Source organism: Panthera onca, chromosome C2 (genome assembly GCF_046562875.1).
Source record: "Panthera onca isolate mPanOnc1 chromosome C2, mPanOnc1 haplotype 2, whole genome shotgun sequence".
Lineage (NCBI taxonomy): Eukaryota > Metazoa > Chordata > Mammalia > Carnivora > Felidae > Panthera > Panthera onca.
The window spans coordinates 143605982-143632100 of record NC_138347.1 but is presented as its reverse complement, the minus strand read 5'-3'; the positions used below and the strand labels follow the sequence as shown (position 1 = coordinate 143632100).

The following is a 26119-nucleotide window of genomic DNA, read 5'->3' as shown; positions in this document are numbered from 1 at the left end:
CACTTCACTTTTAATTAGGAAACTAATAGATATTTGTTTGTAACTCATAAGGCTTATCTAATCTAGGGAAGCATTTTTTGTAGAAACACAGAATAGTTTCCTCATTTAGTTCAGTAAAAATGGGAGCCTTTTTGGTGGGTTATGCCCTGTGCTTGGCATTTTCATGTAGTATCTCCTCCCACCGTGCACCAAGATAGATAGGTAAATGACTTTCAGAACATGGCGTACTTAAGTCTCTGTATTCACACAGTTAAAATAAATCAAAGCAATGTAAACAATAATGAATTCAGAAGTCTGTCTCTACTGCCATGGGTAATAAGTTTTTCTTTTTCTTGTATGTCCTTCCCAGTGTTTCGTTATGCAAAATCAGATGTTCCTATTCTGGGGGTTTTCTTACACAGAAAGTGGCAGACCATATATATTGTTCTCTACCTTGGTGTATTTCATTTTATAATAGATCTTAGATATTTTTTCACGCCCGCACATAGACTGTCCTTGTTTTTTTTTTTCTTCCCCCCAGTAGTTTGGTATTCCATTGGTGTGTAGCCATACCTCTATTAAGGGACTCTTGGGTTGTGTCCAGTCTTTTCCCGTTATAAGCTGCAATAAATAAATAACCTTGTGCATGTGTCCTTTCATACATAGAGAATTTAAATTTTCATTATGATCTTTTATGGCTAATTCTTAAATCTATTTTCTTCTTTATTATGGAACACTGGTACTCTGAATAGTTACCTTATTTTATAAATAGAAATGGGATAGAAATTCGACATTAAGGCAAAATAATTTTTTTAAGATTAGAGTGAGTCAGTCTTACATTGACATACTTTGGGTGCTTTTTTAATTCTTCCGTGTATTTGAATTTTCTCAATGCCTTAGCATTATTTCTTTTTAGGAAGACTTCATAGGCATCGGCCTATGTCACTTATCTGATGTTAAGAACATTTTGATGTCAGGGGTTGCTCTTTGCTGTTACTAGTTTTAGTTTTCCACTATATTCTTGGAGTTAAAAAATGAGGAAGAGTTTTTTTCTAGATGCTAATGTAAAAATAAGTGATATTTTAACAGATAGAAATTTGAATTCATTCTCTTTTTAAATGACTAAAATTAAACGTTTGTAGCAAAAAAAATCTACACACTACATGTGTGTGTAATTGCTTTCCTAATCATTAGTGTGAGACAGTGTTAGCAGTTTCAAAGTTAGCCTTCCAAAGATTTATTACGTACGTGCATTTTTTTTTGTATATATGTTAACGCAAATGTAGTTTATACGGTATATTAACATATTTTATGTTATATATTTGAAGCATTATCCTAAAATGATAGGATTTAAAATGCAGTCTATTTAATTCAGAAATGTATTACCCCCTTGAAGCATTGATGGCTTTGTTCTTAGCGATTTTCAGTATTTAGCCTTATGCAGCCTGAATACTTTGTTGTATTACTCGTAATATGTCAAGATGACCAATTTGTGTGGCTTCCTTAATGTAAATGCATTTATAGCAGGTTGCCTTTTTGATTCATGTTGCACAGCTGTTGAAAAGCTACGAGAAATTTTTAAGAGAAGGGAGAAATGCAGACGAACCCTCCCCCCAACCCTGTCTTTACAGAACTAGTATTGTAAATTTTTAGACTTTAAAAGTTTGAACTTTAGTTTGTTCTGCAAGTTACACATGAAAACATTCTTGTTGAAAGCCCAGTCACAATAAAATGATCTTCTTACTTGGCTTTAAGTTAAGTGACTTAGTTAAGGCTTCACAGACACTATGGAACGGGAGCAAAGCTGGGTGGGTCATGAGGGGATATGCTGATGGCACCCTTTTTTCAACATGCCACTTTTTGGACATATTGGGAGGATTTTTGTATGATAGATGTTTAGGTGTCCAACTTAAGCTATTTTTGAGTGTTAGCTGATCGTGTTGGTAATACATCTAAACATGTAAGTGTATCTGTGTAGAAAGAAAAGAGGTTTTTTTTTTGGTTAGGGTAAGAGAAAAATGTTTTGCTTCCTAGCTTTCTGTCTTGGCAATTGTTCCTGCTAATGAAAGTTTGGAATGAGAGCAGTTAATCCCTTTAAGAATACACAGTATGCTACCTCTTGGATAATTGTCCTTTAGGAGACTGCTTGTGTTTTGTACCTGGGCATGAAATCACTGGAGGAGAGCTACAAATTTCAGAGTGTGACATGCTTAATGGGTGGTAATTACTAACTACTCTTTCTTGTACTCTGTGTGTGTGTGTGTGTGTGTGTGTGTGTGTGTGTGTGTGTGTATTCCTATACTTTCTACTCTAGCCTTTCCTCATTACTAAGGGTATATGATTGTTGTGAGGCAGTTTGAAGAACCATAAATCGTGTCTGTTTTTGGTCTTCTTTGTTAGTCCATTATATGAAAATATCTTGGAGTCTACACAGCCTGCTTCCCACTCCTTTAGATATGGAACCTTAGTAAGTCGTTTAGCTTCTCTGAGTTTTCTGTATTAAATTGAACACCAGTCCTTCAAAGTCCTATACAAAAAACTCTTGATAGCCAAATCTATCTGATTATATATTTGGATATCTAACCTTCAGAAAGTAAGTTTGGATATCAAGATCTGCATTGCCTTAATGTAGTGTTTCTTGGTTTCGGGGAAGTTTTGGGAAGCATATAATTGAGGGTTTGGGTAGCAGGGGATTTGTTTAAAAACTTAATCAGGGGCGCCTGGGTGGCTCAGTCGGTTAAGTGTCCGACTTCAGCTCAGGTCACGATCTCACGGTCCGTGAGTTCGAGCCCCGCGTCGGGCTCTGGGCTGATGGCTCAGAGCCTGGAGCCTGCTTCTGATTCTGTGTCTCCCTCTCTCTCTCTGCCCCTCCCCTGTTCATGCTCTGTCTCTCTCTGTCTCAAAAATAAATAAACGTTAAAAAAAAAGATTTAAAAACTTAATCAAATTGTTTCAGTTTCTGAATTTTCAGATAAGAGAACTTAGACACAGAGTTTAGATAATAAGGAACAGTTGTGTATGAATCTAGTGTATACATTGAAAAAAGGTTTACACAAAAGTGTGATATTGTAGATCAGAAGTAGGAGGAGATTTCAGAAGATCATTTTAACCAACGTCCTATTTGATTCTTTCTTAAACTAGTCTTTCAGTTTATGCTTGGACATTGACAGTGGTTAGAAGCTAACTGTGTTACGGTTCTTTCTGGTTTATTCTGAGTGTTAGAGGAGATCCTGGACTATTAAGATCACCCATAAAAATGGGAATGGATGAAAATGTGTCTTGCAAAACTTGAAAAGTACTAGAATTGGATGGATAAAAAAGTATTCTAGAAAAGTAATATTCAGTGGACCATTAATAATGTAATTAATGTTGCTGTTATTATTGTTATTATTATTATTATTATTATTTAATTCTCTTCTATAACCCCAGTGGTCTCTGTTGCCTGCAAAAGTACCAATCATAGCATAAGGACCTTCAAAGAGAATGAATTAGATTCATTTTCTTTCTTGAAAGCTCTTTACTCCTGCTTTTGGAAGGTTTGTGATACTTTGATTCCATCTGAGCCAGAACAGGGCCCATTTCCTGTTGCCCATCCTTTTGCCTGCTTCGAACAACTGGATCCAGGGTATGCACCTGTGTCTTCATCAAGCCCCCAGCCCCTTCCAGGTCATTTCTGGGTCTTAGCCTCTTCCCTGACCATCCTTTTCCTTGCATTCATGTTTTGCTTTGATTCTTTGGCAAAAGCGTCATAGGCTGGGCCCTCTCCGGTGTGATTGGTTTGCTGAATGACGTTTCGTATCCTGGGTTCCTCAGTGGGCCGCGTATGCAGCACAGACTCTGTGGGCTGCTCCGTGTTCCTCTCGAAGTTCAGCCGGGCTTGTGCAATATCGGCCAGCTCTTCCTCGGATCCTTGGCATCTCTTTGCAAACTCTTGAAAGTCTTCCTTCAGCGTGTCTCCCCGGTCCCAGGCTTGGTTGGACATAGCAGAGTCCTTGTCCACTGTTGCCTCCTTGTACACTGTTCCCTAGTATTAAAATGGAATAGACTTTGCTGAGGAACTGCAAGTGGTGGCGTCCTCCTTGCCCGCCCAGTCTGGGTGCCCCTGTGGTGGTCGTGTTAGACAAGGTGCAAGGCCTCCGAGCGTTGGGAAACGTTGGCCAGACCGAATATTTCCTTGCACAGCTACAGTTGGCGCATGCCGGGCCAGGGTCCAGGGAGGGCTACAGCTCAAATTGAAGACTTTTCGAGGGAAGGGAATTTGCTCATCTGTCTCTATCTGTGGCACAGAATCTCGAGCGTAATAACGTTTCTTTCAAAGTTAAGTTAGAAGCTTCAGAAGGGAAGTTAAAGCTAAAATTTTATTCTCTTAAAAACAGTCTCTGCAATATTTTACGATATAGATGTTTCTTTTTGTTGAACTGAGGAAGGGAACAAATATGAAGGTAGACTTAGACAACTCAAAGTTAGGATCTCCTTAAAGGTTAAAGTTTGTCACGGCTTTTTCTTTGCAGAGAAATGAAAAGTTCTTCTTAACTTTGATTGGCCCTTGATTAATTTGCAAGTGGAAGTGGTGCTACATATTTAATCTATAGACTCATTTTTGATCATTTTATGTGGAACCATAATACAACCCAGTATAGCTGCATTCAGTGTTCACTTTTAACTAGAGGACCTAAGAGCAGAGAACAATAAAGAAAACATTCCATATTGATATCTAAGGGTCACCCCTCAGCCCCAGTTTTCTCTCATTTCTGATCTGGATGGTCTTTCTGTTGAAGTGAATATACGTACCAGTTACTTAGTAAACTGCCATAGAAGGACCAGTGAAAAATTGTCACCTCAATTCTTACCAAGAAATTTTGAAATAATCTTCTGTGGATTGGGGGGGAGAAAAGCCTAGAAAAATAATTTAAAAAGAATGCAGTTAGCTATAATAAGAATTGAATTATTTGTGAGGTTCTTTGCGAGGAAGGTAATCTGTTATCTGTTTTTTAACTATTTCAAATAATGCCCCTATTAGTAGAAGGTCTTTGGTGTATATTGATGTCATGAGTAAATGAGAATAATTTCATTTTAGGGTCCTGATGAAGAAGCCGTTGTGGATCTTGGCAAAACCAGCTCAACTGTGAACACCAAGTTTGAAAAAGAAGAACTAGAAAGTAAGTTTGTTTAAAATACCCTGTGTATAGCAGGATAAATTACTAATGAAAGTTTGTTACTGTTCTTTAAACTTTACCTGCTATTTGTGGAACTTTTCGTTTTTGTGAGGTAGAGCATACAATTTGGGAGAATGTTTTAACGCTTTTCTAAATATAGTGTAAGGGATAATACAGCAAACACCCATGTAACCATACTCATATCTGTTAATAGAACATTCCTTGATTATCTTTGTTGAAAGTATTGACATAACGTAGATTTCAGAATCTATGGTTTTCAGACTTCATTGGTGGTTACCATTACTTGCCTTGGGAAATTAAAATACCACAGCTGCAAAATCAGTTGATTCTTTTTTTTTTTTTTTTTTTTTTTCATTTCTAGCAAGCTACGTAATATGTGTTTTTAGCAAACTAGAGTGCCAGACTAATAAGCTACAGTTATCACTAGTTGTCATCTAGATGTTCATATTCTAGGTTTGTTACATCAGCCTTTTGAAGTGCTGTAATAACCTCAGCATAGAATTATGGAGCAAATGAATTATTTGCTAGTCTGTCTTCCAGGAACAAGTCTTGGCAAATGGTTTCTTTTTTTTTTTTTTTTCCTTTTGAAATAATTTTGGATTTACAGAAGAGTTGCAAAGATAGTACAGAGTGTTCCTGTATACCCTTCACCCAGCTTTTTTAAATTTTAGCATGACCATCGTAAGTTAATGAAAATGAAGAAAGATATTGGTATATTTCTGTTAACTAGAGTACAAATTTTATTCGGATTTCACCAGTTTTTGTACTGATGTGCATTTTCTGTTCCAGGATCCAGTTGAACAGTTCAGGATCTGGTAGTACATGTAGTTGTCCCATCTCCTTGGTCTTCTCTAGGACGGTTTCTTGGTCTCTCCTTGTTTTTCATGACCTCAGCATATTTGAAGGGTAGTGATTAGAGAATGTCTCTAAGTTTGGGTTTGTCTAATGTTATATGAACAGACTGAGATGATAGATATTTGGGGAACAAACCACAGAAGTGACATGCTCTTTTCAAGGTATCATGTCAGAGGACGCATATCAATGTGACTTCCTGGTGACGTTAACCTTGAATACTTGGTTAGGGTGGTGTTTGTGGCAAATGTTTTGATAGATTTATTTTGGGGTCTTTTTGGGAACTACATTTTTAAGTTACAGCTTTTTGTGAAAGCTGGTACCATATGGGGGCCTTAATCTATTGCTCTTAAAAAGGACATGGAAAGAGGCAAATAAGTCTTCTCCATATTATGAGATGAAAGAAAGCCCTGTTTATTAAAATTGACTTTATTTTTTATTTTTTAATGTTTATTAATTTTTGAAAGAGAGAGAGAGAGAGAGAGACAGAGCATGAGCAGGGGAGGGGCAGAGAAGGAAACACAGAATTTGAAGCAGGCTCCAGGCTCTGAGCTGTCAGCATAGAGCCCTACGTGGGGCTCAAACCCATGAGTTGTGAGATCATGACCTAAGCCAAAGTCGGACACTCAATCAAGTGAGCCACCCAGACGCCCCTAAAATTGACTTTGAAAGTCTAGGCTTACTAGGGCTTCTAGAAGGAACCTCTGCTATCTATAAGTTTAAGGTTAGATTTTGTGAATTCCAGGGACTAGGGCAGTTGAAATGTTTAGCAATAATTTTATCAATTAAAATGTGTGGTGAATCCATCATTTAGCATTTAATGTCACCCCTCAAATATGTGTGACCCAGAACGTGAAGAGCAGACTTAGCTATATGTTTATTCTTTTGCTTCCCTTGTTTACCCCAGAGCCTTTAGCTTTACGCACCTTGTATGTATCTAAATTTCAGTATCAAGTTTGAGGAAGAGATTAAGTTTATCTCAGAGTTTGTCTGAATAGGTCTTTGACAGAATAAAGTTAAAGGTTAAAGAAAAAGGAAAGAAAAAGTTATAGCAGAGGACACCAAGGGTGATAATAAGAGCCAAATAAACGATAAGGCTTGAGCTCCCAATCTTCGGAATCTGGCATATTCCCGTTTATCTATTCTTTCTAAATTGGAAACTCCTATAATTTATTTTCACTTGGTGTACTGGGGCTATGTGCCAGAACCCATTAATACTAATTTGAGTACAACTTTGTAATTCCCAGGGCACAGTGATGAGAATGTGACTCTTTAATTGACATTTTTCCGTAGTGTTCAAAAGAACATAGTTTCACTAAAATTAGATAGTAGTCATGAGTTTTGTTATAATTTTTTTTTTTACTTACTGAAGTACAATTTATTTAACGTAAATTTTATCATCTTACAGTGTATAAATTAGTGGTGCCTGGGTGGTTCAGGTGGTTAAGTGTCCAACTCTTTTTTTATGTTTATTTATTTTTGAAGGAGAGAGAGCCAGAGTGTATGTAGGGTGGGGGTGGGGGCAGAGAGAGAGAGGGAGACACAGAATCTGAAGCAGGCTCCAGGCTCTGAGCTGTCAGCACAGAGCCCAGCTCGGGGCTCGAACCCACAAACCACGAGATCATGACCCGAGCCAAAGTCAGACGCTCAACTGACTGAACCACCCAGGCGCTCCTGCATCCAGCTCATGATTTCAGCTCAGGTCATGATCTCATGGTCAGGGTCTGGGCTGAGCGTGGAGCCTTCTTGGGATTCTCTCTCTCCATCTCTCTCTGTACCCTTCCCCTGCTTGTGCTCGCTCCCTCTCTCTTTCTCTTTCAAAATAAATACAATATAAAAACATTAAAAAAATAAAGTGTGGGGGAGCCTGGGTGGCGCAGTCGGTTAAGCGTCCGACTTCATCCAGGTCACGATCTCGCGGTCTGTGAGTTCGAGCCCCGCGTCAGGCTCTGAGCTGATGGCTCAGAGCCTGGAGCCTGTTTCCGATTCTGTGTCTCCCTCTCTCTCTGCCCCTCCCCCGTTCATGCTCTGTCTCTCTCTGTCCCAAAAATAAATAAAAAAAAACATTGAAAAAAAATTAAAAAAAAAAAAAAAAAATAAAGTGTGTAATTAATTTTTTAGAGTATGTTCACTGTATTGCATAGCCATCATCACACTAATTCCAGAACATTTTCGTCATTGCTTCCCCCCCCCCCCCCCCCCCACCCCACCCCAGTGCTATATAAATGATTTTTAATTTTGGGATTCTCTGGTAACATTAAAAAATATTGGTAGTTAATTTCTACAATTTTTTTTTTTTTTTTTTTTTTTTTTTTTTAAATCTAGGGCCTACCATATATTAGGCAGAGTACTAGGTCCTGGAGGATGTTTAAGCAGATAATTTTAATTCATTGTATTTCTGTAGGTCTAGTTCTCTTTTACTTTGAATGTGATTACTTAGTTTACTGATATTAATATATTGGAAACTGAAACAAATCAAGAGTGTCACCTTTTTCAAACTTAGCTGGGTATCTGTGTTTTGGGCAATTCAAATTTTTTGCTGCTCTGGATATTTGTAAATGACTGCAGAATTGCTAGGAGTATTGATTTTGGGGTTACAAATAAATTTTAGCAAGTTGGCAAACTGGAAAATAAAGAATTCACAAATAATGAGGATTGGCTGTACATTCAAATCTCATGTAAAGATGAAGATCTTGAGTTTCTTGAAGTATTTATTTTCTGGCCATTTTAATGAAATTTTTAGGAAAAGTGTCCTTGACTATTCATATTTTAGCGTGTTAATTTTTAAATGTACATAATGACAAATAGCAGCTGTGTGTCAGAAGGCTTTTGCATGGTTGCAAGTCAGTTAAATTTGTAGCCCACCACCCCTTTCACTTCACACAGCTTAGATAGGAACTTTACTTAAACTATTTAAGAAATCAAGTTCATGCCTCAGTATTTGACATAGTGCTGCTAGCTGTCCTAGTTCCCTGATTAAGTTTTATTTAGTGGGCAAAAGCAGAGACTGCCTTTTATAACTGTTTTGTTGGTTACAATACAAACTCAGAATAATGCAACATCAGCAGTGACCTTTTATATTCCAGAAGCATATGATAACCTTATTGTATTGCCCCCCCCCATCTGACAATTCATGCCCTTTAATTGGAATATTTGGACCATTTACATTTAATGTAACTTTCAGGAATTTGGACCTTACTGATTTGGGATTTTCAAAACTTTAATAAATATTTATAAATGTCCATTTGTGAATATTGATTATAAAGTATTACCATTAAGACATATCTCTTAAGAATCTCTGTCACCTAGGGTTGACATTAAATGTAGATGGAATAAATTTATGTCTGCATAGTATGATTTCTTTCTCAAAATACGTTTTTAGCCTTGCAAACCAATGCTTACACAAGTAACCTGTTTATCTAGTATGTTTATCAGTCAGTGGTGTTAACCCATGATGTAACACTCTGTTTAGTGCTCTGTAAAATAAAAGAACAGGAAATAACACTGTTAATTACATTAACTTATATATAATTCTTTTTTATCAAAGTAAAATTTGGTATACTATTGTGTATATTACCTTTGTCCCTTTTGGAAAACCAGTAATGTTTCTGAACTTTTGGCTAGGTCATCGAGCTGTTTATATTGGTGTTCACGTCCCGTTTAGTAAAGAGAGTCGTCGGCGTCACAGGCACCGGGGACACAAACATCACCACCGGAGGAGAAAAGATAAAGAATCAGATAAAGAAGATGGACGGGAGTCTCCTTCCTATGGTAGGAGAAGACAGTAGTTCTCTGTTAACACTTTAAAATTCTCTCCCGGAAAGCTTTGTCAAAAAAGTGGAATATTTTCTTTCTTAAATTTTATGTCTGCTGTAATTTAGACATACATATTTTATAAGTCTTGAAGAATACTAATTGAAGTAATATTTTTTCTACAAGAAAGATACTTAGTTTATAGGCTAAGGTCTACTTAGGAGAAGTGAAAAAAGGAAGGGCCTTTGTTTTCTTCATTGTATTCCAGCTTTGGAATCATAATAATTGAGTCTTGACATGTACACTTCAGTTTGGGTTTTATTTCTTTTCTCTATTACTTATCTCATCATTTATATATGCAGGGAACAAATATCTGGAATCTTCAGGCTCCTGGACAAGATTAATTTTTTTTTTCATTTTTAAATACATTTTTTGGCTAGAAAATTTTATCCACTAAGTTGAACTACTCAGTTATCTGTGCAAATAAGAGTGCTCTGATTTGATAGTATTGTCTATGAAAGGACAAGATTTTTGTTTGAAAGTAGACAAATATAGAAGTGCCAATAGATGGGAAATCAGGAAAAAAAAAAGGCATAGTGTAGAGGAAAGAGAATGTTATAATAAATATACTGATTTAAGTGGCCCTAAGAAATGCGTATGGTGAGAGCGAGATAAAACAGCTGTGCAGCCTGAGGAGGACTCTTAAGACGTTGCAGGTAGTGGACATCAAAGGCATCATTATTTTTTTAGGACATCATGGGCCTACATGGCCATCTCTACACGGGTCCTATGTGCATTCTAGAAAAGTTACGTGAGCAGTACCCTGTAGGCACTTGTGTGCTATGCCAAAGGACCATTTTGTGAAGAAGAGGGAATGATGCCTATGTGTAAGACAGCTACAGCATGTACGTTATGCCTTGCCAATTCTGTGCTAAACATTCCACCAAGCTCTTGACATACACCCTTTGATTTAATCCTCTCTGCACTTTTAATATAATTTTATTTTTCGTTTTTATTTTAATTCCAGTTAGTTAACATGCAGTGTTATTCTAGTTCCAGGTGTGTGATATAGTGATTCAGTTCCACACATTACCCAGTGTTTATCATGACAAATACACTCCTTAATCCCCATCGTATCTAACTCATCCCCCTAATCCTTTCCCTTCTGGTGACCATCAGTTTGTTCTCTGTAATTAAGAGTCAGTTTCTTGGTTTGTCTCTCTGTCTCTCTTTTTCCCGTTGCTTGTTTTGTTTCTTAAATTCCACCTATGAGTGAAATCATATGGTATTTGTCTTTAATTGACTTATTTCACTTAGCATTATACTCTGACTCCATCCATGTCATTGCAAATGGCAAAATTTCATTCTTTTTTATGGCCCAATAATGTTCCATTGTGTGTATGTGTGTATATATATATATATATATATATATATATCACATCTTTTTTAATCCTCTCTGCACTTTTTAAAAGACAGATATTGTTTTCAGTGTGTAGATGGAGACACTTCAGCTTAGAGAGACTAAGTGTGATGGGAATCTCTTAAAAAGCTGTACTAAAAGATAGTACATATATAAAACAGTAATTTGCAGACATTGGACAACAGGCAGTATGGGACTCTGACCTCTGAGAGAGGGGAAGCAAGATGAGCCTTGTGCTTGTCTGAGCATATTACCTAGAGACAGTTTTTCCAGGCCACAGCACAGGAAGGGAATCTGGAACAGAACCTTCCTTGAAGGCTCTCAGAGTTGAGATGGAGATTGGAATTTGGGAAGGCCAAAGAAGCTAGTCAGGTGTGGAGTGCCAGAGAATAGAGAGCTATACACAGAGACGGTTCCAAAGGTTGAAGAAGGATCCTTTGAATCTTTGGTGGAGTACTAGTTAAAGCCAAAGGAAACTACTTGGGGCCTGAGAAGTAACCATCAGAAGGCAGTAGGCTAACTAGTTCTTGGATTTCACGTAAGACTGGGAATAGGGTGTGTTCCCATCAGTCAGAGTGGAAAGACCTTGACATACAGGGCATTGTGTAGAGTTCTCAGAAGGGTATTGCCATGATAGCAGGTCTTAATTAGTTTTGCACTAAAAACTGCAGTAGATCTCCAAAAATTTTTAAAGCAGGTCTTGAAAGAATTAAATTAAAGGTCTTTGCCAGAACAAAGTATAATACTACTACAAGAAATACTGTAAAATCTAGCACTTAAACATGTAAAGTTCACACTATCTGATATCTACAAATTACTTGAAATATGAAAAATAGGAAGATATGAGCCATAACCAAGAGAAATAAATCAGTAGAAACAGATCCAGAAATGACAGAATGGATAGAATTAGAAAACAGCATGTTAAAGCAACTACACTGTTTACTTTGAATGTTCAAGAAGATAGAGGAAGATGTAACTGTGATGAACAGAGAATTTGGAAATGTAAGAAAGCCCAAATGGAACTTCTAGAGATGAAAAATAAGGTATCTTAAATTAAAAATACCCTAGGTAAGATTAACAGAGGATTTGACTCAACAGAAAAAAAGGATCAGTGATTTTGAAGACAATAGTGATAGAAACTACCCCAAAGTGAAACAGAAAAGCCTAGAGTGAATAGAGCGTCAATAATTTGTAGACCAATATCAGTTAGTCTAATATATGTATAATTGGAGTGCCAGAAAGGACGGTGGCATAAAAGAAATTTGAAGAAATACTAGTTGAAAAATTTCTAAATTTAGTGAAAACTCTGAACACACAGGTTCAAGGAGTGCAACAAAACTTAAGAAGAAATATGAAGAGAACCCCACAAAGGCACATAAAAATTAAATTGCTGAAACCGGGGTGTAACAATCCTAAATGAATATGCGTGTAGTAAAAGCTTCAAAATACATGAAGCAAAACTGATAAAATTGAAAAGATAGATAAATGTATTGTTGTTGGATACATTTATAAGGTTGTAGATTTCAACTCTCTTTTGTCAGTAATGGATAGAACAAGTTAAAAAATCAATAAGGATATAGAATACCTAAATAACATTATCAGATGGATTGATATTCACATTCATTGAGCCCTCCACCCAACAAAAGCAGAATATTCTAGTCCATAAACAAGTCTTAATACATTTAAAAGATTGAAAGTGTATTCTCTGACCACAGTAGAGTTAAACTACAGTAACATCAAGAAAAATCCCCGGATATTTGGAAATTAAACAAGATGCTTCTCAATAACCCATGTGTTAAAAGCAGTCACAACAGAAATTAGGAAATATTTTGAACTCATAAAAATAAAACACAGTACTGGCAATAATTGAGATAAAATCTTGTGAAGTGAGAACATGCTTCTGATGTGCAGGTTCCTTTAGCATGGTACTGTGCAAAGTTAGACGGCCCATATATATTGAGAATTGTTAGATGCAGCCAAAGCAATGAGTAGAGGAATATTTATAGCACTTAACCCTTATATTAGAAAAGGAACATCTGAAATGAGTGACTTACCTTTCTAACTTAAGAAACTAAGAGAAAACATAGAGCATAGTAAACCAAAGTAAGGAAAACAAAGGGAAAATATAAATCAAAGCAGAAATGAATAAAATAAAACTCAGAAAAACAATAGCAGAAATCAGACTGAAATCTGATTCTTTGAAAAAACCAGTAAAATTGATAAACTTGTAGCTAGAGTGATTAGGAGGGGAAAAAAGATATAAATTACCAGGAGCAGAATATTTCTGTACATATACTACAGATATTAAAAGACTAATGAGGGAATATTATGAATGATGTTATGCCAACAAAATTGATAATGTAGATGAGATGGGGAAATTTGTTAAGAATAAAAGCTACTAAAAATTGATAACCTAAATTACCCTGTATGTATAAAGAAATTAAATTTGTAGTCTAAAACAGTTCAACAGTGGAAATTTACTCCCACAGAGCCCATGGATGAATTCCATCAAACTTGTAAGGAAGAAATTACACAGACTTCCAGACAATTGAAGATGAAGGAACACTTTCTAATTCATTTTTATGAACCCAGCATTACCTTGATACAAAAATTAGATACAGATGTTATAAGAAAATGAAATTACAAACTAAATATTTCCCATGAATGTAGTTTCAGAAATTCTTAGCAAACTAAAAACGCATTTTATACAGCAGTATCTAAAGAGGATACTATGACTGTGTTAGGGGGAATAATACCTACCAAGATGTCCCAATTCCTAATGCCTGGAACTTGTGAATGTTAATCTTATAGCAAATTTGAATTTACAGATGTGATTAAGTTAAGGATTTTGAGATAGGGAAGTTATAGTGGATAATACAGGTTGGCCAGTTACAATCACAGGGGTCCTTAGTAAGAGGCAGTCCAAAGATCAAAGAAGTAGTGGATGTGACCACAGAAGCAAGTGATTGTAGTAAGGGGGAAGTGTTCAGACCCAAAGAATGTAGGCAGCTTCCAGAAGCGAGAAAAGGTAAGGAAATGGATTTTCCCCTAGAGCCTGCAGAAGGAACCAGCCCGATGAGGTTAGTACTGTAAGACTCCAGAATTATATATAAGAGAATAAATTTGTGTTTATGCCACCAGGCTTGTGGTAATTTGTTACAACAGCAATAGGAAATTAGTGTGATAACCTGTGGAAAAGCAGAGTTGGTGTAAAGTTTAACTATCAATATAAATAATCATATTTATACTATAAAGGAGAAAAGCCATATAATTATCTCAGTAGGTGCAGAAAAAGCCTTTGACAAAATTCCATCCTCATTTATGATAAAGCTCTAAGCAAACAAGGAATAAGAGAAAACTTCCTCAGACTGATACAGAGCATCTATTAAAGAAACTTCTTTAATGTCACATTTAGTGCTGAAGAGATGTAGTGCTTTCTCCTTCTGATTTGGAGAGAGGCAAGGTTGTTCTGTGCTGCTTCTACAGAACATAGTACTGGAGGACCTAGCCTGTGTAATAAGGCAAGAAAGAAATTAAAGGCCTACAGCTTGCAAAGGAAGAAGTAAAGCTGTTTTTATTTACACATACAGGATCATGTATCTAGTAAATCCTGAGCAGTCTATGAAACTACAGAACTATGTGAGTTTGGGAAGGCTGCACTCTACAAAATCAATTATCTTTCCATATATTTCTCTGGTAGCAATGAACAGCCAGAAATTGCCACTTACAGTAGCACCAGAAATACTGCTTGGGGATAAATCTGATGAAGGAATTGCAAGACCTAAATGTTGAAAATTTCAAAACATCAGTAACTTCAGTCACAGTATGTTTTAGTTTGTCCTGCATAGGTCCAAGGGTAGTCCTTTTATATGAAGATCCATGTGATATACATACTGGAAAATTTTCTAATACAGTTTTTATTGCTTTTTCCCCGTTCTTTGTATTTTCTTCATTCTGGGGTTCTTCCTGTTTGATTGTCTTTTTCTTTCTCTTTCTCTTTTTCTTTTTCTTTTTCTCTTTCTCTTTCTCTTTCTCTTTCTCTTTCTCTTTTTCTTTCTCTTTCTCTTTCTCTTTTTCTTTTTCAAGTTTATTTGTTTTGAGAGAGAGAGTGTGAGCAGGGAGGGAGGGAGAGAGAGAGAGAGAGGGAGAGAGAATCCCAAGCAGGCCCTGGCTCCAGCGTAGAACGTGATGTGGGGCTCAGACCCATGAACCTGAGGTGAAACCAAGGGCGTAACCCATTGCGCTACCCAGGTGCCCCCTGGTCGATTTTCTTACTCTGTTCTCTACATCTCTGAACCTTCTGTTTCCCATCTTTTTATTTGTCATTGATGCAGTCTGTCTAATTTCTTCAGATTTGTCTTTTCCTATGTGAATTCCTTCTACTCTTTAACCTGTTCATTGCACGTGTAAGTGCCTGGAGGTTTTGTTTACTTTGGTGTAAATTTTGAGTTTGACTTCCTGTCTCCTATTCAGCAGGATTCGGTTTTGTTTTCAATTGGTGCTTTTGGTTGTTTGGTGGCCACAGGGCTTTCAACTGTCCTGGACTAGGATTTATACTGATTTCTCTTGAGAGCCTGTACTGTGTAGTTTAAATTCAGATGCCACAAGTGGGGTATCTGTTTCTTAACAGTGACTTGTCCTGCCTCCCTAACCTCAGCTGACAAGAGTTTTACTTCTCTACGATGGCAGGAAAGGCCACTTTCTGTAGACCCCTAGCTTTGCTTTTTCTCATCATTTTTTGGACCTTGGAGATTTTCCTTTTTCACTCTTGAATTTAGTTACATATTAGATATTTTTACAAATTCTGTTTTCTCCAGCATGTTCTTGTATTTTGAGTGAGAAAAAAGTCCTGTCTTTGAGCATAGTGTTCCATGGTTTTGGAAGTTGCTTTTTTTTATTTGTTTTTACATCAGTTATAAGATTAGTTTCACTTGTTTATCTTTTTTTAAAGATTTTATTTTTAAGTCATCTCTAAATCCAACTTGTAAGCAACTCGAACTTACAACCCTGAGATTCAGGGGTCAAATGCTCTACCAGCTGAGCCAGCCAGGCATCCCTCATTTGTTTATTTTTACCATACAGGTTTTCTTTTTTTGTCTGTGGAGGTGACCTCTGTGTGAGACTCTTATTTCCAGATTGTTGGTCCTCGTTTCCTTCAAAATTTTTAGTATTTTAATAAAAGTATATTTATTTATTTATCTATCTATCTATCTATCTATCACAAAAACATGTCACTTTCAAACCGAGTTTATCTTTGAATGAATTGTGGCAATTTTTGAGCGTATTTAAATTCTTTTGTTAAGACACACCATCCCAAAGAGTTCAGTTCATTCTTGGCACTGAAGATGATGATGAAGAGCACATTCCGCATGACCTCTTTACGGAAATGGATGAACTGTGTTACAGAGATGGAGAAGAGTACGAATGGAAAGAAACCGCCAGGTAGTAATACTGAGTCTCAGTATTTAGTTGGCTTTTCTTGATTTCTTCTTGTAATGTAAATATAATGATTTTATGAGCTACCTGGTGCTTTGAAATACCGAGCAGAGAATTTCCTCGTGTCTGGAAGTTATATCTTCAGTGTATCTCTTAATTCTCAAAATTCGTTTTCTTAAGGGATACTTTAATACAGCACAGAAGGCAATTATGTTAATTGTACTTTCTAATGTCTTTGATTAGAGAAATACATTTGAAAAAGTCGTGGTCCTGCTGCATATTTTCAGTTTAAAAGAGAATTAGAAGTGGAAACTATGGCAATTCCACAGCGGGTCACTGTTGCGATAGAGTAGGAGGAGGAGCTGTAAGGTAACCTGGGAGGATAGATACTGTGGACTATTAGTTTGATTTGCAAAGATGTGTCTGTAGCCAAATTTTGTGGTTGGTGGTGGTGATCTTTGTTTATCTTTAAAAGAACAGGTTTATGTGTTTCATATTAAAAGAAGCAAATAATAAGGATTTCATTATTTATAATCCTCATTATTTATAAAATATTTTTTATGTATTACACATTTCAGATGGCTGAAATTTGAAGAGGATGTTGAAGATGGCGGTGACCGGTGGAGTAAACCTTATGTGGCAACTCTCTCTTTGCATAGTCTTTTTGAACTCAGGAGTTGCATCTTGAATGGAACAGTCATGCTGGATATGAGAGCAAGCACTCTAGATGAAATAGCAGGTTACAGTAGTCTGCCTTTTTTAATATTTAATTTGCACTGCAATTAGAGGTATTTAAGTTAGGGAAATGTGGTGGAATTTTAGACCCTTGATTTAATAGCTCTGTGTTGAGTTTCCATCCTGTGTGGGACCACATGAGGAGTACACATATAAAGAACACCTTTTGTCTTTAATAGAGTTTAGGAGATTGAGTTAGACAGTCCTAACTACAGTACCAGCAAGAAAGTGACTAGTGCCATAAGTGGGATATGCGGTCTGTTTCGGGAAATGTAGAGAAAAGAGCTTTTGTTTCTTCAAGTTTTGGACGAAGGTATCTGGGGAGGATCCACGAGTACATTAAAGGTATTACCTATTTTTAGACTGAACACATGGGAACAAGGAACAGGTGGTACAAGGAAAAAGAAAGTAATCTAAGGAGGAGGAAGAAAAGGAAGAAAGGTCTAGAAAGTATAGAGAGGTATGAATTTCATATCAAAGTCAGTTCCCTGTGAATGTACAGATTTCTTGAGTAGGAGACGTTTACTTTGGCTTTGCAGTGATCGCATAGTACAATGTAATATTTTCATTATTTACAGTGTAATGTTTTATAATCCAGGGTCCACTTGTATGCCAGTCTCTAGTCATTGTGTTAATGTTACAGTTTACCTGCTAGGTAGGTTGATTCCAGTTTTCTGTTACAGGACTCTTACAGGTTTCAAAACTTGACTCTTTATCTCAAATTAGTGGCACTGTTTAAAAAAAAAAAAGATACAGATAGATAGATATTTATTTATTTATAGGTTAAAAGTAGTTACAAATATAGTTATAAAAATAGTCCAGCCCCTACAATAAGGTATCATATGGCATTACATCAGTTCCCCCCACCGCCTTCACACCCCGACGTACTCATCTTCCTAGAATTTATTGCTTCATGATATTTTACCTTTTCATTTGCTCACTGGTATTTCTACCTCTGGAAGAGTGAGAGCAGAAACTTGATCTGCTTAGTTAAATGCTGTATTTCCAACATGTAATAGGCACATAGTTAATTACTGAATGAAGGAGTCCAGATATCCATCTATAGTTTTGATGAAAAATATGAAGTGAAGCAATAAAATACCTTCATGTTTTAGGAAGCCAGTATTATTGAATATTCACTTTAATAGAATTGTGTCCATAGCAGGAAAACACTTCCAACCACAGGGAAGCTGTTAGTGTGGCCCCTTTATAAATAAATACCAGGACTTATTAAAATAAGGGTCTCCTTGTAACTTGTTTATTTTCCTTAGATAATGTTCATATTTATCTTATGTGTACATTATACAATATCAGAAGAGAATAATACTTTCTAGAACTATTTAAAGATCTTGTTTTTCAGTAAGGTTCCACTTACAATTTATTGCTTACTCTGTGTTACAGTCATCCAAGTGTTAGCTTCTTTAATAACAATGGCTGCTATCTTTATTTTTCTTTCAATAGATATGGTGTTGGACAACATGATAGCCTCTGGCCAACTGGATGAGTCCATAAGAGAAAATGTCAGAGAAGCTCTTTTGAAGAGACATCATCATCAGAATGAGAAAAGATTCACCAGTCGGATTCCCCTGGTGCGATCTTTTGCAGATATAGGCAAGAAACATTCTGACCCTCACTTGCTTGAAAGGAATGGTGAGATAAGTTGTGGCATCCAATTTTCGCTAACCCTTCCGCTCTAACAGCATTCCAGTCTAGTACAGTCAGTATTTGGGAGAAGAAAGATAGTTCTTGCAGATAATTCTGTGGGTCATTTTAGTATCCCTTTTATTCTTTTTAAAAAATAATGTTATCTTTGTATTTAAAACATCATTTCTAAAATACCATTCTTGACAACGTGACCATTAATCTGTAGAAATCATTTAGATGAAAAAATTTAAAATTCACCCTAGTTAAAATGGCACATTTAAGTATTGGTGACATACAGAACACTGTCACTATAGCTAATCCTGAATTCCTTCTTCCTATTTATTTTGCTTTTTTGTTTTTGTCAAGACTTCTCGTATAATAGATGAAGGAGGCATAAATTATGATCTGTAAGTTTGATCTTCTTAAAATTCCAAGTCTTGGGTTTAAACTTTTATTATCTGTATTCGAGCTTTTCATAGTGATTTTTCTCTTCATTTCCTGAGTTTACTTTATTTGCTGCACAGAAACAAGTGTTCTGGCATTGTGTTGATGACTTCACTGCCCTTTATTTATACAGTTTGTGCAAGTTTTTATGGATGTGTTGTTCTTATGCGAGGGATGACCTCCCCGATGTCCTCCTAACCTCTGAGAGTGGCACGGACCTACATGTTCAAGCTCTCCGCCCTCGCTCGTGGTCTGGTAGTGGTCATGTGGGGATGCAGCAGTGTTCTTGTAGCCGGTTGCCTCTGTCCCTGTTTTAAGACTGGAGCGCCCAGGGGCTTTGCCTCCCTCTTTTTAAAGTAGAAGAATACAGCCCTGGGGTTCTATCTTGGCTCTCAGAAGAGAGCTCTGAAGACAGTGACTCTGAAAAACCTACGTACAAAGGGTTGGAGTTGCTTATGAGGGTCGTTCTTCCCTCTAGCTGCTGCCATTACTCAAGGCCTAAAAGGATTAGAGTGAAGAGGAGTGCAAGATGGGCCACCGTGTCTTTCTGCTCCTCCTTTCTGTCCCGGCAGTAATAGTATGGCTTTTAAGTATTCTCCAAACAGCCATTGGTGATGGGATTTAATACATCTGAAGTTTGACAGTAATCATCTTTTGCAGCTCGGTGTAAACATACTCAAGACCATCTTCTGAGCGTTTGACCATTAGAACTCTTTTTAATCTGTTTAATGTTATGCCTCTGTATACGTAAGTGACCCTGAGAATAAAAGAAAGAATTACACTTACTTCGGGGCATAAGTGTAATTTTAAAGCAAGCCACCTGTGTCACATTTTACCTCTCATTTTCATCTTTCATGTAGTGTATACTCTCAACTTTTGGGAAATGAGTTCATTTACTCAGAGAGACCCTATTGAATCTTTTTTCCTCATGTGGATGGTTCCTGATGATTCCCTGATTGTCATTTGGTTCCTTTTAATCGTAACACAATGGCTGTTTTCTTTTAAATGCCGTTTTAGCATGGACATTCTGTTATTTTGTTGTGTTATAGCTGTAAGCTAACAGTTTTTCTGCACGTAGCTTTTGTTTTAAACTCAATGGTGGTGGTTTGTTGATTCATATGTCTTGAGATCTCTTGAGTATTTGGCTTTGATAACTTAGATCATATGGGATTGTCTGTCATACCATATTTTTCCTAAAATCAGTGTTATTTTACTAAGGTACATGTCCTAGAACACGAGGTGTTTGAAATATAAATATATATGACCTTTGGAAATATGCTAGACTTATTTCGTTATTGCCATTGTTGGTGAGAAATACTTTATTATCTAGCTGGATTAAACAATTGTATTATTTAATTGTATCTGCTGTATTAGAAATGGAGGCATATTTCAGGACATGTGTTAATATCTTTAGAGAGCGCAAGAATATCCTTTCAAATCGACACTATATTTTTATTTTTAAAAAATTCTTATAATTTGTCTTATGTTTTAGAATTTTACCTGGGAGCACTACCAGTAGATGATGCTCTACTAATATGAAGATTTGATATCAACTTTAAGTTAAGAGTTATTAGCTAATGTCGACTTTTATTGTGAGAGATAATTGTCTGTAGCAGTTCGGTCCAGTTTAGGAAAAATACACTGAATATAAGCTATCAGTACTTGTAAGTTTTGTTTAGGGTTTTATTTCTTGGATTATTCTTAAATCGTATTCTCATTTGCTGTTTATTATTTATCAACTTTGCATTGATATTGTTTTTTTTTTTTTAAAAGCTATATGATTGGGCATTGTAATTACTAACAGACTATTCCCCTGCCCAGTCTGTGATTTGCATTGTTTTGTATTTTTTGTTTTGTTTTTTTGGGTACACCTTCAGGGAATGAATGGTAATTTCAGCAACTTTTCAGTGACTTTCTCACATTTAGAAATCTCATTGCCATGCTAACTCTGATAGCATGGATTTCAAATTTGGGGCTTCGGAGCTTGCAGTTTACATTGTAAATTGATTTTGTGAGTGTGTGTGTGTGTGTGTGTCTCGATTTGCCTTCTGCAGCGAACTTCATCGTGTTTCATTTATTTGTTTTGTCTCAGGGGAAGGCCTGTCAGCCTCCCGCCACTCTTTGCGAACAGGCCTGTCCGCCTCAAACCTTTCCCTGAGAGGAGAGTCGCCTTTCTCCCTTCTTCTCAGTCATCTTCTTCCTTCTTCAAGAGCTGGAAGCCCTGCAGGCTCAAGGTGTCCAACCCCAGTACCCACCCCTCAGCACAGCCCTCCTTCCAGCCCTAGCGTCAGTCGCCCGACCTCCAGAAGTTCCCAGCAGAGTCAGCCTCAGGCCCCAGAGCTGCTGGTCTCACCTGCCAGTGATGCTGTCCCCACAGTAGTAATTCATCCGCCCGAGGAAGACTCGGCAGCGCCCACAGGCCAGGAGCAGAAGGCTGAGGACAATGTTGGCATGACTCCAGGCAACTATTCACACCCTCCGTGTGCGGTGCCCCCTGCCGCTGCCTCTCTTGCACGCGGAATGCCTCTCAGCACGGAGCTTTAGCAGCAAATGTACCTCATGCTTACAACTTCTTTGACTTGTGCATGGTTTGTTTTCCTTATAGCGTATGGTAGAAGGGAGCGTGATTCTTAGAAAATTTTAACCTCCAAAGCGACTCCAAAGAAGATACACATAGTGTAGCCCTTTCAAGAATTTTCAGACGTTTTACAGGTCAGGGCATTTGGATAGTTCAGAAAAACGTAGGAATTTTTATAAGCAATCTTTCGATTTGCCGTGATTTTTAAAAAACGGTGGCTTTTCTTCTTGTGCGCTTCACTCATGATGTGATGAACGCATGTCGGACATGAGTTGCATGAGGTGATATGCCTCTTAATCTACTGTCCCGTGCTTTTATCCAAAGAGTGCGGTGTATTTTAACCTTGCTGACACAAATAGGATCGAATGCTCTCTTTCTCATTTTGTCTCTGAGAAGATTGGAGTTCTCCAGTGGCTACCTGGAATCATCATGATTTTAAGGCTAGTTTTATATTTGGAATAGTCTTTAATTGTTCTCTGTTGAATGCCGTATCTATCTTTAATACAAATTCACCTTGAAATTTTCAGGACCTGTAGTTGTGGCTATAGCGATTCTATAGTCGTAGCGAGGATCTCTTTTTGTCTGTGAATTAGAAAAATTATTTCTTAGTGGGTAAAAGGGGCATAATTCATCTATGGTTATATATTATGGTAATATTGGCTCTCTGTAATATATTGGTTATACATATGTTTAAACATCTATATCTTTCCACCCAGTTTATATAAAGAAGTCTCCTTTAGTAACTACTTCTTACTGACAGCTAAGCGTATGACATAGGAATGCTAGCTACTGGTTTTCATCACACAGGTATCAATTACTGCATTTTTCCATAATACTGATAACACCTAACACTTCACTGATAGCTTACGTTTATTATATTGGCCTACTTAATGTCTAGGCAAAGTGGTGGGAGTTAGGTGGATACACCCATCTTCAGAAACCTCAGACTCAGAAAAGTTAAATAACTTCCCGAGTCATGCAACTAGTAAGTGACAAGCCTAAGTCCTCCGACAAAATCCTCACGGTCCTACCACTAGATGACAGACTTCTCTGTATTGAATTTCCCCAAACATAGCAAGTATGTTTCATCAAGGCGCATTGTAGTTGCCAAAATGTATATACTTTTAGAAATAAAAAGATGGAAGTAAGGTGGATAAGTCATTGTAACATTAATTATGATGACAGTTACAGCTACTATTGTTTAATATTGTTCCACACACAGTGGCATAATGATATACTAAATATATCGTGTTTATAATTCTAACAGTTTGATGAGGTTCATCCCTGTTTTACAAATGAAGAAAACAAAGACATTAAAGGTATTAAGATCATACCATAAATGACCAGAGCAAGGAATTGAACTCAGATCTATAATATTTCATTGTAGATTTTGGTACTTCATGGAAAATATATAATGAGGGAACTGAACAAAAAGAAAGAAATAACTAGAATTATTTACTTGGAAATAATTAGCACTCTTTTTTATTTTTCCTTAAAAAAATCTTTTTTAACATTCTTTTTTGAGAGAGACAGAGACAGAGTGCGAGTGGGGAGGGGCAGAGAGAGGGCGAGACGTAGAATCTGAAGCAGGCTCCAGGCTCTGAGCTGTCAGCACAGAGCCCAGTGCGGGGCTCGATCTCATGAACCGTGAGATCATGACCTGAGCCGAAGTCGGATGTTTAACCAACTGAGCCTCCCAGGCACTGCTTTTTTAAAAAAATAAAATTTTGGGGGGCACCTGGGTGGCTCAGTTGATTAACCATCTGACTTCGGCTCAGGTCATGATCTCACAGTCTGTGAGTTCGAGCCCTGCACTGGGCTCTATGCTGACAGCTCAGAGCCTGGAACCTGTTTCAGATTCTGTGTTTCCCTCTCTCTCTGCCCCTCCCCTGCTTGTGCTGTCTCTCTTTCTCTCTAAATAAATAAATAAATAAATAAATAAATAAATAAATTTATTTCTTTCTTTCAAAAAATGTTTATCAGCACTTTTAATTACAAGGAACCAGCAGATTCCATGGACACTGTCAGTGCAGAGCCTCATGCAGGGCTCGATCTCACAAACCATGAGATCATGACCTGAGCCAAAATCAAGAGTCAGATGCCTAACTGACTGAGCCACCCAGGCACCGTGAATTTAAAGTAAATTCCTTGCATTTGTTTTTACCTGTATCTAGGCATTAACACTCAGCATTTCTTGTTTTACCAGCTTCTATGAGGAGCTATAAATTCTCTATAGTAACTAGGAGGTCACATATGAGTTCACAGTGGCTTGTTAGGCCATATTGTTAACGGGATAAAAGTAGCAATTACCTGAAAATCGAGGAACATTATTAAGCTGCTTTTCCTCCTTTGCTAAAAGTATGCCTTGAGATTTAAAGAAAATAAATTAGAATGGAGGGAAAAGAGGGAATTTCTAAAGGTAAGAAAAAGCTCCTAATTACTGTTTAAGAAGACATCTACAGAAGGTATGTAATTAAAATAATAGGGACAGCTATATGTTATTCCCTTGTTTAATTGCCTTTGGTGCTTCAAGCACCTAGAAACTCTGGTTGAGTGTCCTTGAAGTCTGATGTTATGTTACAAGAGGAAGGTGGCCTCAGTATCATTTTGGACAGGGAACGAAGTTATTTTCCTAACAGTTCCATTTTAGAGACTAACTACATGTAAAAGAGTTAAGCTGTTTTGTAGTATTTGCAACAGTCTTCTGACTTTCAGCCGTGGCGCTATTGACATTATGGGCTGGACATGCCTTTGTCATAAGGGGCTGTCCTGTGCAGTGTAGGATGTCTGACACCATCACTGGCCTCTGTTCACTAGCCGCCAGCTACACTCCCTAGTTGTGACGACCAAAAATGTCCCTACGTCTTGCCAGATGTGTCCCGGCGGACAAAATCTTCTCACTTTGAGCACCTCTGCTCCAACTCCTTTTTTTTTTTTCTTTTTAAGTTTTTAAAATGTTTATTTTTGAGAGAGAAACAGCATGAGCAGGGGAGGGACAGAAAGACGGAGACAGAATCCTAAGCAGGCTCCAGGCTCTGAGATGTCAGCATGTTTCACCGGCTGAGCCACCCAGGCGCCCCCCCCCCCCCGCTCCCCCAACTACTTTTATTTTCAAACCTTTAGTGACAGAAGACTCTGATATCTTTGATTTATCTTTCTCCAGTTAGATATGCTGTTGTGAGAAAAAAACGTAAGGACAAAATAACAGATTTACCAAACTATGATTTTTAAATCCGAGTATTGATTTTATATGTACATACGTTGCTTCTTCTTTTAAGAAAATACAAAGAAATTCAGTCTTTCTATCTGTGCTAATGATACTTTTAACTTTGGGGAATTTACTCACTTAATCCTGAGCACCAGAAATTTACTGCACAGACGGGGAGACTTCCTTTACGGATTGAGGAAACAGCTTTATCTTAGCTGAGACTGTGAAGGACTATGTAGACAAGATCATGGTGAACAGCTCTAACTTGTACTTGGCATGCCCATTTTAATAGGTTCCGGATGACCAGGTTAACCTAGCCGAATGACTTCGGATCATGTTCCGGCTTTATCAGTATGGGTTCCTCCTCATTTCTTCTTCCCCTTCCCACTGTGTCCTTACGTTCCCCCCCATGGTCTTATCCCGCTCTTCTCTCCGGAAGCCGGTGGCTGAGGCAATTCTGGGGAATTGCACATGTTTTCTTTTGATTATGCATCTGTGGATATAATACATTCAGTAGTTAGAAGTATATGTACTGATGTTTATGTGCAGCTGCCGCCAAGGCCTTAATGGTATTCTTCATTTTCCTGTATGGAAGTCAGTGGAAGCCACTGAAAACTACGGGTCAGCTTTTTTTTTTTCCACTTGGGCAGTGTATTTTAATAAAGGAATTAATAGAGGAACGGACCTTGTTCTGGAAGTTTAGAGACAAAGGTCAAAGAAGAGGGATCATAATAACTTGGCTAAGCTAAGGTGGTGAGAAAGGAGCTAAGTTTTAGGAAATAGTGTTTATTTCAGAATTGGTTAACACTTCCAGAGCATCTAGCTAAATAGTTTGCATATGCCTTTTTTTTAAGGTTTTATTTTTAAATAATCTCTGCACTGAGTGGGGAGCT

At 37.3% G+C, this 26119-nt stretch overlaps 1 protein-coding gene across 13 annotated transcripts in view; it reads left to right on the top strand.

Annotated features, from left to right (window-relative positions):
- SLC4A7 (solute carrier family 4 member 7) overlaps nt 1–26119 on the top strand; it is a 112627-nt gene that overhangs the window by 37819 nt on the left and 48689 nt on the right. For 7 of the 13 annotated variants that reach the window (XM_060638483.3, XM_078432417.2, XM_060638475.3 and 4 more), the window contains exons 2-6: nt 5057–5138; nt 9633–9779; nt 16485–16623; nt 17196–17356; nt 18814–19002. In XM_060638483.3, coding sequence (XP_060494466.1) covers nt 5057–5138; nt 9633–9779; nt 16485–16623; nt 17196–17356; nt 18814–19002 — 718 coding nt within the window. Of the gene's footprint in view, nt 1–5056; nt 5139–9632; nt 9780–16484; nt 16624–17195; nt 17357–18813; nt 19003–21532; nt 21902–26119 lie in introns of all 13 variants that reach the window. The other 6 variants (XM_060638481.3, XM_060638477.3, XM_060638478.3 and 3 more) reach the window with 2 other exon arrangements.